The sequence below is a fragment of the Lutra lutra genome, chromosome 7 (genome assembly GCF_902655055.1).
Source record: "Lutra lutra chromosome 7, mLutLut1.2, whole genome shotgun sequence".
Taxonomy (NCBI): domain Eukaryota; kingdom Metazoa; phylum Chordata; class Mammalia; order Carnivora; family Mustelidae; genus Lutra; species Lutra lutra.
The window spans coordinates 27,284,233-27,299,663 of record NC_062284.1 but is presented as its reverse complement, the minus strand read 5'-3'; the positions used below and the strand labels follow the sequence as shown (position 1 = coordinate 27,299,663).

The 15,431-nt window shown below is 40.0% G+C and overlaps 1 protein-coding gene across 8 annotated transcripts in view; it reads left to right on the top strand.

Annotated features, from left to right (window-relative positions):
* HERC2 (HECT and RLD domain containing E3 ubiquitin protein ligase 2) overlaps positions 1-15,431 on the top strand; it is a 237,320-nt gene that overhangs the window by 58,800 nt on the left and 163,089 nt on the right. For 7 of the 8 annotated variants that reach the window (XM_047735659.1, XM_047735658.1, XM_047735652.1 and 4 more), the window contains exons 6-14: positions 2,953-3,053; positions 3,558-3,714; positions 5,843-5,953; positions 6,696-6,867; positions 8,625-8,798; positions 10,582-10,770; positions 11,367-11,518; positions 14,088-14,245; positions 14,335-14,448. In XM_047735659.1, the coding sequence (XP_047591615.1) occupies positions 2,953-3,053; positions 3,558-3,714; positions 5,843-5,953; positions 6,696-6,867; positions 8,625-8,798; positions 10,582-10,770; positions 11,367-11,518; positions 14,088-14,245; positions 14,335-14,448 (1,328 nt within the window). Of the gene's footprint in view, positions 1-2,950; positions 3,054-3,557; positions 3,715-5,842; positions 5,954-6,695; positions 6,868-8,624; positions 8,799-10,581; positions 10,771-11,366; positions 11,519-14,087; positions 14,246-14,334; positions 14,449-15,431 lie in introns of all 8 variants that reach the window. The other variant, XM_047735660.1, reaches the window with a different exon arrangement.

Below are 15,431 nucleotides of genomic sequence, written 5' to 3'. Positions count from 1 at the left end.
TTCTCAGTAACTGTGGAAGCCAGCAAGAGTGTAGATAAGCATGTCTAGATTTTTGCAAATGGGGTCTGAATATTATATTCTTTTTTTTTTTTTTATTTTACTACTGGATAGGGAATAGTCAAATCATGATATTTATGTAGTTTAGATGCTTATTTTTTTCTTCCTAATGTGATATTCTTTTATTATAAGAGATTCTTTCAGGCAAATCTTTTTTAATATATTGGTATGCATCAGCACATTTTCTGAGACATTAACTGAATGGTTAAGGCTTGTATGAAGTTTTAATTTTTCCAAAATGTAGCTGTCTACCACAGTTTTGTTTGCTAAATTTAACATGTTTCATTTTTTTTAAAATCTAGTTGAAATCACTTACATGTGCTATATTTGATAGTAGTTTTAAGGTAAATTAAACCAAGTGACAGAGGATTCCTATCTATGTGGTATTAGTGAGCAGCACAGTCTTTTCTTTCCTTCTTGACTGGAAAGTGAGTGATCCTTTGTGGTGATCATTGATCAGAGAGGGGTTCTGCATATGCGGGTGGTAGATTCTGAGACTGAGCACTCCTGGTGTATGTTGAATGAGACTGAATTCTCTAAGATGCAGAAGTGGCTGAGACCCCAACTGATTTTTCTCTGTGTTTTTTCCTTTGTGGTTACATAAGTATTGATGGATTAATTGTAATCTGCCTTTCACTAAATCAGCCAAATTCCTAAAATTAAAAAAAATATGTATTTTGAGATAATTGTGGGTTCACATGGAGTTGTAAGAAATAGTGTAGATTCTTTATACCCTTCATCTACTTTTCCCCAGTGGTAGCCACTTGCAAAACTGTGGTATACTATCACAATGACAATATTGACTTTGATAACAGATTACCTCTCTCACTCAGATTTCCTTAGTTGTACATGTTCTTACCTCTGTTTGTATGTACATGCATATTTGCATGTCTTTCCATACGATTTTATCAGACGTGTGGATTTCTGTTACCACTGCCGCAGTTAGAGTACAGGACCAGTATTCTTTTTGTATCACACTTACCTCCTTTTCCCCTCCCCTCTGCCTTATCCTCTGGCAGCCCCTAATCTATTCTTTATGTCTAGTATGTAACCTTGGCTTTTTTCAATCAGCATTATCTCCTTGAGATTTTTCCAAGTAGTTGCATGTATCATCATCGCGTAGTAGAATTCTGTGTCATGGATGGTCCTCATTTTGTTTGGCCATTTGTCAATTGAAGGACATCTCAGTTATTAACAGTTGTTGAGCATTATGAATAAAGCTGCTGAGAGTATTTGTGGACAGGTTTTTGTGTGAACCTGTTTCATTTCTCTGGAATAAATGCCCTGGAGTTCAATTCTTATGTCTTACGTTTAGGTTTGTAGGACATTGCTATACTCTTTCCAAAATAGCTGTACAGTTTTACAGTCTCATCAGTATGTATCAGTGGTCTAGTTGTTTTATATCCTTGTCAGCATTTGGTGTTGTTGCTTCTTTGTTTTAGCAATTCTGTTAGATGTGTAGTGATATCTTCCAAATTTTTGTAGATTTCTTTTCCTCATTTCTCAGCTTAATTGGATAGTGATGGGTTTTACCAAGGAGCAGTGGGTTGGATAGTTGACTGCTGTGGATGGGTGTGGGACCAAGCTATTTGAACGTTTGTTTGTTTGTTTTCCTTGAGTATCTGTAAAATAGAGAGTGACTTACTGAAGTTATAGCAGTTCTTACACTGTACAGATTTAGGACTGTTGGGCTCTTTCTCTAGGGCCAAGGTTACAACTGCCTGAGGGGGAACCCCAGTTTCATGTTTCTTCTGAAGCAGTTTTCTCCTGGTGAGGGCTCCTCCTACCTCATCTGAATAGACTCAGCATGTGTTCTTTCTGTTTCAAAGACCACTGTATTTCTCATTCAGAAGCAAAGTTTAAATTTTCTTATTCCTGTCTCTCAGACACTCAGTCCCCTTATTAGAGGCAGTCACTCATTAAGGTTTTTTGTGTCTCCTCATGAGCCCCCCTCCTAAAGCTCAGGATTCATAGGTATGTTGCATACTAGCTGCCTTTCTGGGGTCCCCACGTTCTTCACTGCTAATTTCACTTGCTGTTGTATCTTGGGACAGTGATTCCATATCATTACCCATTTTTAATAGCATTTCGCCTGATAGTGAAAGCGAGTTTTAGTAAGTTTGAAGAATATGGTATATAGTAGAAATACTCAACAGTGTAAAGTTGAAAATAAAATTACTTGCTAGGCATGATTGATTTTATATTGTACACGTTTTATATTCTAGTTTTTCTTAGAATGATTTCTATGGTATGCCATTTGTATAGCTTCTTTAAACAAGCATATCTTGTTAACTTTAAAATATAAGTAATAAAAAACTTAAAAAACATGAGAATGATAAGCACTAAATTCAGGAGAAGATAAGCTCCGCAGGATGGGGGTGAAAGAGAATAGGATGTATACATGGGTCTCTAATCTGGTCATCATATAGACCCAAGAGAGTCCAAAGCAAATACAGATTGCATAGCTCTGGGTGCAGTCTCAGGCATTTGTCGTATTGTTCTCTGTGTGTTCCTCAACCCCCTCACTGCCTTTTCTTTACTTCATGACCTTTAACCTCCCATTTATGTATTTATCAGTTTATTTTCTGTTTATCATGTGTCTCTCCCTGACTCATAATATCAGTTCCCAGAGATCATTTTGTGAACATCTCAGCAGGTCGTTTAAAATTCTTTCTAAATATCTTTTTCTTAACTAGTAAACTTCCTTTACAAAGGACATTTGATAAAAGTTTTTATATATGAAACTAAAAGTCACACATTGTCATTCTGCTGTCTAAAGAAATCTATTCATCACATTTTTTAATACACATCCTTCCATGTTACTTATTTTATTTTAGTATTTGCGCATTCCTCTGACTGACCAGTTATCACATCTCCCATGTGTGTTGTCCACAGTTCCCGGCCCACAGGCAAAGGAGTGGAAGGTCTTGCAAGAGTCGGATCCCGAGCAGCTCTCTCCTTTGCCTTTGCCTTCTTACGCAGGGCCTGGCGGTCAGGTATGTGGGCCCAGAGTGTTCAGTTCCCCACATCGGGAGACTTGGATTGTCTTCTCAGTTCTGCCACCACATGCCCTTGGGCTGATCCTGTATGCTCTCTGTGCCTCATTTTTCTTGTTTGTAGAATGAGAGGCTTCAGTCTGTCTGATTTTCTAGGACTGTTCTCTTAAAAAAAAAAAAAAAAGAAAGAAAAAGCGTGTATATGCATACATCCCAGGTAAACCACTGCACTGTACATCAATGCTGATTTATTTTCTAGAACAAGAAGTTAGGATTGCACATGGCAGAGTCATAAAATAAAGAACTTTGGGGCACTTGTATTAAGTTCTAATCTCCTGAGTTCTTGGAGTATCTTGTTGAGAGGAAAGTGAGGGATTGAAAATGGAACAGTGGCTTCCTCTCACATGATGGGGTAGGAGGTCCCTCTGAGAAAGTGAGGAGGGCTTTACTTGTCAGTGCTGCCTGAGGAGTAGATGGCCTCCTCTGATACATGTGTGTGCCCAGGGGAGGATGCGGATCTCTGCAGCGAGCTGTTGCATGAGTCCCTGGATGCCTTGAGAGCCCTGCCTGAGGCTTCACTCTTCGATGAGAGCACCGTGTCTTCTGTGTGGCTGGAAGTAGTAGAGAGAGCAACCAGGTTCCTCAGATCTGTTGTGACAGGGTGAGTTTTTTGTTTTTATATCTTACTACATGAATGGTTCTAACATGCTTCGAAGTCTCGTCTCACCTTCTTCTCTTTAGAGCAGAAGGTTTGTGGTATGTGTTTCCAGGCCATCCTCAGCTCTGTGATTCTAGATCTTGGTTTTTAGGTTTTCAAAGATTTGATTTTGATATTCTAATTAGACCCAGGAGGCTATTATACTGAATCAGGTGGAAAATGAAAGATGCTTGTAATGTATTTTTTTCAGATATTTTATGATTTGGAAATTAGTCATTCATAAAGTGTTTGAGCACCTATTATGGGCCTCTCAGTGAGAATGTGGATGTTACCATTCTGAGTGAGGGGTATTGTCTTGATGGACAATGTGGGATTAAGCAACTACTCAAGATCAAAATGTTTAAACCTGCATCTATTCATGTTAGTGTTAAAAATTTTTTGAATGTGAATCATTTTTTGGTAAGGAAAACCATGAACTCCTCTGGTCTTGGGTTCTATGTATTTTTGTTAAGAGTTTTTAAATATATGGGGCGCCTGGGTGGCTCAGTGGGTTGAGGCCTCTGCCTTTGGCTCGGGTCATGATCCCAGGATCCTGGGATCGAGCCCCGCATTGGGCTCTCTGCTCAGCAGCGAGCCTGCTTCTTCCTCTATCTCTCTGCCTGCCTCTCTGCCTACTTGTGATCTCTGTCAAATAAAATAAATAAAATCTTAAAAAAATCTTTAAAAAAAAAGAGTTTTTAAATATAAAGTCGGGCGGAGGGTATGTATTGCATGGAGCACTGGCTGTGGTGCATAAACAATGAATCTTGGAACATTGAAAAAGTAAAAAAAAATAAAGAAAATGTATGTACTCAAGACATAATTCAGCAGTAAGGACATAAAGGAAAAGTGAGTGTTTTCTCATTCCTTTGCCAGAGGTCACTGCTGTGTCCTGTCTAGTATGCAGGGACACCTCTGGTCTCTATGCCAATAGGCTGTGAGTTCAGCACCCTAGCATGCTGATGAGGGCATTTCAACAAGGTTTAAGGCTAGGGGCCCTGAAAATAGGCTTGGAATTACAGTTGATCTTTGAAAAATATGGGGGCTAGGGGTACCAGTCTCCACACAGGTAAAAATCCACATATAACATTTGACTCCCCCAAACTAAATTAATGGCATACTGTGGATCAGAAGCCTGACTGGTAACCTGAACAGTGGATTAACACATATTTTATATCTATTATTTACCGTATTCCTTTTTTTTTTTTTTTTTAAGATTTTACTTATTTATTTGACAGAGCAAGAGATCACAAATAGGCAGAGAGGCAGGCAGAGAGAGGAAGGGAAGCAGGTTCCCTGCTGAGCAGATAGCCCGATGTGGGGCTTGATCCCAGGACTCCGGGATCATGACCTGAGCCGAAGGCAGAGGCTTTAACCCACTCAGCCACCCAGGCGCCCCTACTCTTATTATACTACCTTTTTCTTAAAAGTTTTGGTATTTCTAGGCTACATGGTTCATCTGTGAGTTTTTTCAAATTATTGCAAATCTCCAAAAATTTTTTCAATATACATATTAAAAAAAATCTGTGTATAAATGAACCAGTACAGTTCAGACTTGTTCAAGGGTCAACTGTAATTTCAAAATTCAACCGTAATGGCGATGTTGGAAGGTCCTCCCTTCCTATCTTGGGTTAAGAGGACTTGTTATTTTTTATTGGGGGAAAGTTGAAATATTCCTTTGATCAGAGATAAAAATAAACATAGACATTTTGCCTATATTTGCCAGGTAGCTTTAGAAGTTAATGTTTCTCCATTTCCATAGAGGAATGTGGATATTCTAATAGCCATACATGTCATTGAGAGTGGAGACATATCTAAACATTTTTCTACTCATGACTTGAATACTGATAAAAATAATTTTATACTATGGAAACTAGAATATGTTTTCTAAGGTAGTCATCTTATAGTATCTGAATTAATTCTTTTAATAAGAAAATATCTTTTTTTAATAAGAAAATATCTTTACAAATTAATTATATGCTTTAAAATCTCTTATTAAATTCGAGTAGTAAGTCTCAGAAACTTGATTTTAAATATTAAAAATATACATGCTATCTTTAAGCTCTCATGTTACTTTGTTCTTTCATTTCAGGGATGTTCATGGAACGCCTGGTACCAAAGGGCCAGGAACCATCCCCCTGCAGGACCAGCACCTGGCCCTGGCCATCCTGTTAGAGCTGGCTGTGCAGAGAGGCACTCTTAGGTGAGGGGTGCCTTAGGCTGAGAACATTTCAGGGAAATGCCTCTATTTGAACATCTGTTTCATTTTATGGGATTTCACTAAATCATTTGTAATTGTATAAAACATGTGGTGGTCTTCTATAATCAAAGAACCATATCCCAGGACTTCCTCTTCTTTCAGACGTGGGTATGCTTAGGTTTTCTTTATTTCCTTTTTTATGTATTTAACTTTTTAGTAGTGTTTAACTATGTATGTGTTTAACTTTTTAGTAGTGTAGGAGCTGTTCTTTTTTTTTTTTTAAATTTTTTTTCACAAATGATTTTTATTCCATTAATTAAGGTCCTAGAAGTTCCCTTTAGAAAGCTGTTTGAGGGGTGCCTGGGTGGCTTAGTCGGCTAAGCATCTGACTTAATTTTGGCTCAGTGTTGTAAGTTCAAGCCCTGGGTTGGGCTCCATGCTGGGTGTGGAGCTTCCTTTAACATAGAAAAAAGTCTTGTTTGAGTTTCTTAACTGATTTTATATTTCTTATCCTTCGAGTGTGGATATCTTGTATGTGGATATCTTCAAGTGTGCTAAAATCTTGACATTGATTCAGTAATTTTACTGCCAAGAATTGTTTTCATGAGATTATTTTAGTGGTATCCTTTCAAATATAAAGTATTTCTTCTATTTTAGTTAGTTAACCTGCCTTTTATTTTTGACAGACCATGGCAATAAAAGCTAATTTGTTTTTGCTAGAGACTAAAGATATTTTCTCTTTCAGCCAAATGTTATCTGCCATCCTGTTGTTGCTTCAACTGTGGGACACTGGGACCCAGGAAACTGACAATGAGCGGTCTGCCCAGGGCACCAGCGCCCCCCTTCTCCCTTTGCTGCAAAGATTCCAGAGCATCATCTGCAGTAAAGATGCCCCTCATACAGAGGGTGACACTCACGTAAGTATCTTAACAAGATTTTGCATTTAAATAGTTGTTTTGATTCAGTTATCCTAAAAGAATTAGACTTTTATAAGTAAGACCAGAATGCATGTCTTTGGCAGTAGTTGTCTCTAGGGGAGAGAGTGAGTCAGATATGGGACAGGTGTGGAATGTCGTAGGGTGAGTTTCAGATGGTGTGGCTTTTGTGTGTGTGTTCTGGATTGTGTGTACTTAGTAGGAAGAATGTACTTCTTGGCATTTATCAACTTGTACTTTTAGAGAGATTCCTCTGCTCCTTTTTGACCTTGCAGTTTTCTTTCTGCTGAACTGGAGCCATTGAGCCCTTTGTGTTTGTGGGTTTAATGCTTGTGTTTTTCTAGCAGCCTAGAAACTTGATTTGGCTCTGCTTTGTCTGTGATGGGGAGTGAGTTTAGGATGCTCTGGAAGATGTAGAGAAGGCATGCTCACCTCCATGAAGGAGTTAGTTAGTAGGGTAAACATTCTGACAATATTTCAGGAACAAAGTGTGAGTCAAGCACATCCTTATGGTCACTTGAATTGATAATGTAGGGAGGCGGCACGAGGACTTGAGGCTCAGCTGTGTGGGATGGAGTGTGTCTGGGTCAGAGGATGTGCTTTACTGTGAGGTCATGTAGTTGCCTAGTGGTTAATGTTTATTTGTTTTGACCCTGCTTAGTGAAGTCAGGTACATCTTCCTCCATGTTCCTCCATATGCCATTTATGGAGAAGACCTCAGATCAGTAAGTGCCAGCTACACTTCAGCACAGAACGATGTCTGACATGCACACTTTTTTTCCTTTTTAAGATTTATTTCTTTATTAATGAGAGAAAATGTGCGTGCCCAGGGGGAGGGCAGAGAGAGAGAGAGAGAGTCTCAAGCAGACTCCCCACTGAGTGCAGAGCCAGTTGAGGGGCTTGATCTCACAACCCTGAGATCATGACCTGAGCTGAAATCAAGATTTGGACACTTAACTGAACTACTCAGTAGGTGCCCCTGACACACACACTTTTAAATATATATTAGAAAAAGAGCATTGAAAATAGTGACTTACTTTGTTGGCCCTTCCTATATGCGGAGCACTGTGTAGAGCATGTCACCTAAGTCGTCACTGTATTTAGTCCTAGGACAGTGAGACTGGTGGCAGAGGAGGCCCTGCCTAGTTCCTAGGTCTGAATTCCTGGGGTTGTTTCTATTTAGAGGTACAAGTTTGATCTTGTAGGTCTTTCTTGGAAAGGCAGCCATTCCATTAAAGTTAATTTTTCTATCACTTGGTAGTCTTTAATGGGAGTAAGTTTATTCTGCCTTTAGAAGAATGAAATTTGTTACTTAATGTGCAGGTAACATTAGGTTTTCTCCAGCGTAAGTGGCATTTAGGTTTAAACAAGTGGTTTTGGTTTTCAGTTTGCAAAGCCAGTTTGAGGTGCACTGCTGTGTTCCTAAGAAGCTTGCTCTGTATTCTGAGGGCTGTTGGAGGGGTGAGCCTGAAGGGTGACTGGGCCATGTCATTGACCTGTGTGGAGTATGCATGTGTAAATGTGCAGGCACTGCTCTGTGTAGTTTTGTAGCAGTGTGTAAACATGTGGATATGTAGAGTCACTGCATCAGTAACACTTCTCATTTAATGGCCAAAAGGAGTAGATTTACAGATAATGCATAACTGTGACTACCAAAATATAAAGAGTGGTTAAGGGCTAATTGTGTTACTTTAATTTTTCCACAATTCTCACGAAGTCTGCTTACTTTTCTTCTGTAGCTTTTGTCTGGTCCTTTGAGCCCCAACGAGAGTTTCCTGAGGTACCTTACTCTTCCACAAGACAATGAGCTTGCCATTGACTTAAGACAAACTGCAGTTGTTGTCATGGCCCATTTAGACCGCCTGGCTACTCCCTGTATGCCGCCTCTGTGTAGCTCACCAACATCTCATAAGGTATGTGAGAAAGCAGTGTTTGTTCTTTGTATGTTCTACAGTTAGTAGCACTCCTAGATTCTCTGTGCCAATATGGAGGGAGACTTTCTCTGGTATTGGGGGTGGAGCTGGTTACAGCTTTTAAACATGTATACAGTTTAAAGTGTTGTCAGTGGTCAGATTGAGTGATGAACAAGCTGAGGTGCACAGGGGTTTAGGACCCAATCCACTGTCCCAGGTTTCACTGTCAGGAGATGTGTCCCCAGAGAGCTCTCCTTTATCCAAACAACCACATGACTTCCTGCCTTCCTCAGGGAGGTTCCATTGCCTTTTTGTACACTAGGAGCTTAGACCATGGACTATCTTGATGATACTCAGACCAGTGGTAGCACTAATCTACATGTGTGAAGAGCCTACCAGTGTAGGCCCCCTGAGGACTTCACATACATAGTTACATCTGATCATCCCAATACTGTCCCATTATATTGATGAGAAGACTGCCATTTGTAGTGGCAGTGAATTTTGCCAGGATCATGAAGAATAATCCTGGATTTGAATCCAGGTCTTTCTAACTTTTAATTTTTAACATGATTTATATATGATTTCAGAGTCTTTTTTTTTTTTCCCCAAATAAGTGTATTCACATGATTCAAAAGTCAAAATTAAGTGCAAGGACACTGTTAGATTCTTCTTCCTTTCCCCTCATCTGCCTGGTTTAGCACCTGCTGCTTTTCACTTGTCTCTTACATATCCTTTTAATATTTCTGGTATTAGCAATAGTGGTAGCCTGTCGTAGCTTGTTTTTTTCACTACACAGTATATACTGAGGAGCTTTCTCTATTAATAAATAGAACTTCTTTGTTTATTTTAAAGCAGCTCAGTATTCTGTGTATGGATCTATCATGATTTTTTTGGTGGACACTGTGTTGCCAGAAGTTTGCTACTCAAATACTGCTGCAATGATTAGCCTTGTACATTTGTTCTGTTTGTGCATATGCATGCACCGGTGGTGATGTACTTGATGTGGGTGGACACATTAGCTGATTATCACAAAACTGCTCACATACAACTTGATCCTTCTCACCCACACCCAATATTAGGATTACTTGTCTCTCAGACTCATGCTTAGGCTTTCAGGTTTCTTCCTGTTATGACAAAAATGGTAACCTGATACAGTCCAAGCATTTAAAAGTATGTTTAAGTTCTACTTATATTACTTTTTAGTGGTTTCTGTTAAAATGAAATGCTGTGGAAGAATAGTCTGTTCAGTTTCTTCATCATCTTACCTGTTAACTGAGGTAATATGGAATGTTATAACTTATTTTGATGTTTTAGATCAGCTTTCTTTACATGCTTTGTTTTTATTCTATGATACCTCAGTGTTACTCTTAGCATAAATTTTTCTTTTGAAGTAAGAAAGAAATACTCTTTTGTTTTGTTTTGTTTTGTTCTTAGTTTCTCAAAACACTTTATGTAGATACCTGAAGTTTTCATTGCTTTTGCTTTTATAAAGTGCAATATAACTTTTTTTTATTAACATATAATGTATTATTTGTTTCAGGGGTATAGGTCTGTGAATCGTCACTCTTACACAATTCACAGCACTTACTATAGCACATACCCTCCCCAATGTTTATCACTCAGCCACCGCATTCTTCCCACTCCCCTCCCCTCCAGCAACCCTCAGTTTGTTTCCTGAGATTAAGAGTCTCTTATGGTTTGGCTCCCTGTCTGGTTTCGTCTTGAAGAAAGAAATTTTTTTGCCACTATAAAGAAAATGTTTCCTTATCTTGTTATCTTACAGGGATCATTGCAAGAAGTCATAGGATGGGGGTTAATAGGATGGAAATACTATGCCAATGTGATCGGTCCAATTCAGTGTGAAGGACTTGCCAACCTGGGGGTCACGCAGATTGCCTGTGCAGAGAAGCGCTTCTTGATCTTGTCCAGGAATGGCCGCGTGTACACTCAGGCCTACAATAGTGACACGCTGGTGGGTGTTCTGGGGCCTAGATCACTTCCCTTTGTGGGCACTTTTCTCTTACAGGTGCTACAGAATCCTAGTCTTTAAGTCATTTTGATTTCTGAAGATTTAGAAACAAATTTTTATTGTGTTTTACTAGTTGTACTTAATAATCTTAAATAATTAAGATCATTTGGGGAAGAATTTCTTAGTTAAAGATCAGGAGCTCTTTACAATAACATGCATTGCCCATCATGATTCCCATTTGTAAACTATTTTCCATGTGTAAACTCAGTATACTTTGGGGTCCAGATAGTAACAAATGAGGGAATTGGGCCTTGTGGGGATAGAGCATGTTCCTGTTAAAGGAAGGTGCTTTTTACCTTGAGTTGTGAATTTCACTTGTGTGGAGGTAGCCTAATCATGTCACAGAGCACTTGGAGGCTGCCTACTCTTCTATTGGTAGTGGGCAGGGCATCTGGATGATTGGATGGCAGCCTCTAGAAGCTCATGTTTTTTAGTTCGAGGAGAGTTTGTTAAAACGAGATGCCTAATTGAGAAGAGTCATGCTGTTTTCATTGTCCTTGGACTGCTTAGTAATTTTCTTCCCATTTTTACCCTTTTAGGCCCCACAGCTGGTCCAGGGTCTTGCCTCCAGAAACATTGTAAAGATTGCTGCCCATTCTGATGGTCACCACTACTTGGCTCTGGCAGCGACTGGAGAAGTGTACTCCTGGGGTTGTGGGGATGGTGGACGACTGGGCCATGGGGATACTGTGTATGTATGGTTGATTCTTATAATTGACATGCTTTCCCTTTGAATTGCTGTATTCAAAATAGGATGGAAAAGAAAACTGTAGCTCGTTGTTTTCCAGCTGCTCTAACATGTAGGGCTAGGGTGGAAAGGCTGTCAAGGTATGTCAGCCCCTGGGTTATGCTATGGGAGTTCTGCCCAGAGCACAGAGGATGATATCAGTTGGCCTTCCTGTTCTTCTCTCCCAGATTCATGGCTTCCAGCTTTTGCTATTCCCGTTTTTTTTTTTTTTTTTTTTTTTTTTTTTGCTATTCCCGTTTTAACTGCACATATCAACACCCCACACTGTGGAGTTTCCTAAGGCAAATCCCATACTACTTGTTTCTTCATTCACAAACACTTCAACATATCTCTGTCAGATAAGGTCCTCCTTTCCTTAAGCCATTCCATTTTCATAGGTACAAAACTCACTAATTTCTTAGTGTCCTATTTTGTGGAAGCTTTTGATTATTGTGAGAGACCAGGAATAAAACAAAATGGTTGTTCGAAGTGCAGGGTTGTAAAAATGGAGAGTTCCCACAGCTGCCACAGAGTGGTGGGAACCATTTAACATGTTGCCAGCTTGAGTGGGGAGCCTGGTAGAGAAAAACTTTGGCCTTAGATTAAAATTGAAGGTGCAGCCCTACTTCAAGGGGGAAAGAGGCATGAACAGCAGAGTTGAGAGGAGTCTGAGCCCCTTATCACTATGGTGGGATGGAAGTGGACATCTCTGGGTAGACTCTCAGACTGTGAAAAACGCTGAGCAATGTGTATTGTGTATTAGTATTCAGGAGAAATATTCCAAACTTGGTAGTGCTGTAAGGGATTCAGACAAATGTGGTAAAATGATTGTGAGAAACAAAGGAATGGAAATTATAGAATTTAGAATTGTTGTTATTCTCAGACTCTTTTTTATTTTTATTTACTTTTTTTTTAAAAGATTTTATTTATTTATTTATTTGACAGTGAGAGATCACAAGTAGGCAGCGAGGCAGTAAGAGAGAGAGGGGGAAGCAGGCTCCCTGATGAGCAGAGAGCCAGATGAGGGGCTCGATCCCAGGACCCTGAGATCATGACCTGAGCTGAAGGCAGAGGCTTAACGCCTGAACCACCCAGGTGCCCCTATTCTCAGACTCTCTCTTTTTTTTTTTTAAGATTTTATTTATTTATTTGACAGAGATCACAAGTAGGCAGAGAAGCAGGCAGAGAGAGAGGAGGAAGCAAGCTCCCCGCTGAGCAGAGAGCCCGATGCGGGGCTCGATCCCAGGACCCTGGGAAAGCAGAGGCTTTAACCCACTGAGCCACCCAGGCGCCCCTATTCTCAGACTCTTAAAGGGGGTTAGATGTATGGGACACATAGAACTTGAAAGGTTGGAGATACAAGCTGGAGACATTAGTTTTTTTCTTCTTTTATGTTATTTGCAATTTGTACTAAACTACAAAAAAACTAGTAACAACATAATATTCAGTTGAGATTAAGTGCTAGATGCTAAATTAAAGTATTTGTCCATTGTTCGAGAAATTGGGGGAAGGAAAAGAGATCAGTGAAGATGGTAGGAGTTGGAAGGAAACTTTGGGGGATTGAAACTTGAGCTGAACAGGAGGGAGAAGTATCAGATTAGGGTTGTTCAGCTCTCCCTGTGCCTATGTGTGCCCATGCATTTATTAATATTTGTATTATTTATATTTATAAACATGTGCATTTATTTATTTTGCAGAATAGTGGGTCACAAAGTTAGTAAACCGTGTCTTTGGAGAGGGTAGAGTTGTGTGTTGCCAATCACAGTACACATATTCTGGGTTATAAATATATGGCATTTTGCTAGTTCTGAAAGTGAAGAGCCAACTACTAAGACTTCAATCTAATTAATCCTTACTGCCTCCTACTTTTCATTTGTAAAATATACATTGGAATGTGATTAGTAAAACTTGCTCCTTCATTCCTTCCTCATTTTTTTAACAAATGTATAAATTTTAACCATCGGTATGAGGTTTACAATTCATTTGTTTTGAGTACGATTTGATGAGTTTCAGCAAATGCATACAGTTGGGGAACCACCACAACTGAGAAAACATTTCTGATGCCCCTGCTACTTTCTTTGGACCCCTTTGCAATCAACCCCTGCTTTCTACTTCCAGTTCCTGATCTGCCTTCTCTCACTGTGTGGTATTTTGTTCCTGGCTCTGTTACTTAGCAGGGTCCCTGAGCTTCAGCCAAGTTGTTAGGTATGTCAGTAGTTGCTTTGTTCCTGTTGCTGAGTGGTCTATGGATGGGTCACTGTTTTGGACCACTAAACAAAAGCTGCTTGAGACTTGATTGTATGAGTCTTTAACAGACCTGTTTTGATATTCCTGCTGGATGCCATGCTTGGCATTAGGTGCCCAGTAAACATTCAATCACGAAAGTGTTGGGTGTTTGAATTCTGTTTCTTAATTATTTCATAAGGTGCCTGGAAGGACAAACTGTCTTGGAACCCTGATAGTTATTTTCTTTGCTAACACCAATAGGGCATGTGTAGAAGGACATTCACATTTGTTTCCTTTCTCTCCGCAGGCCTTTGGAAGAGCCTAAGGTGATATCTGCTTTCTCTGGAAAACAGGCTGGGAAGCATGTGGTGCACATCGCATGTGGAAGCACATATAGTGCGGCCATCACTGCCGAGGGGGAGCTGTATACCTGGGGCCGAGGGAACTATGGCCGACTAGGCCACGGTACATTTGCCTTGAGCCAGCTCAAGCTTGCAGTGGGAGGTTGCCTCTCTTGGGGATTTTGCAGTAACGATTGTCCTATCTGTTTGAAGGCTCCAGTGAAGATGAAGCCATCCCAATGCTGGTAGCTGGGCTTAAAGGATTGAAGGTCATTGATGTGGCATGCGGGAGCGGGGATGCTCAAACCCTGGCGGTGACGGAAAATGGTATGCAGTGCATATGCTGCCTGGGCTGGTCTTCAGGATGAGGAGTGCCGCTTTCCTTAAGGGAGTGAGCGTTGAAGTAGAGTTCACTTCATGGCTGCCCTTTTGTCCATAAGTGATGTGCACCTCTGGGTCTATGGCAGAGGTTAAGAAGTTGCAGGACTTTTTTTTTTTTTTTAAAGATTTTATTTATTTATTTGACAGAGAGAGACATAGTGAGAGAGGAAACACAAGCATGGGGAGTGGGAGAGGGAGAAGCACGCTTCCCACAGAGTGGGGAACCCCATTTGGGGCTCGATCCCAGGATACTGGGGTCATGACCTGAGCTGAAGGCAGATGCTTAACGACTGAGCCACCCAGGCAGTCCAAGAAATTACAGGACTTTTAACATCTGTTGCCCGCACTCAGAGAGCTAGTTAACGGCTATATCCTTCCCATTTTGCATTTTATTTTTTAATAAAAAAATGAGAGTTACAGTGGAATAATTGACATTCTGAATTGTTTCTGGTTATTATTATTATATTTCCTAATGTTCAACTACCTTTGATTTGCTGTGGTAAGTCCTGCTTAGTCTGTGTGGATTCTAGTATGATGTTATATTGTTGGCTTATTTTTAATTTCACTTTTATATTTGTGTTTATTACTGAGATTATACTCATTTTGCTTTTCCTTTGAGGGTACATTTACTAGTTTTGTTGGTTAGAATCTTACTGAATTTTAAAACTATTTATTTGTTAGTATTGTGGGGGTTTGTCAGAATCAGCTGGGGAACTTCTCTCTCTGCCCTGCTGCAGAAGTTGAATGTCAGATTGGGAATTGACTTACTTCTGGGGATTACTTCTTTTTTTTTTTTTTTAAAGATTTTATTTATTTATTTGTCATAGAGAGAGAAGCGAGAGCGAGCACAGGCAGACAGAGTGGCAGGCAGAGGCAGAGGGACAAGCAGGCTCCCTGCCAAGCAAGGAGCCTGATGTGGGACTCGATCC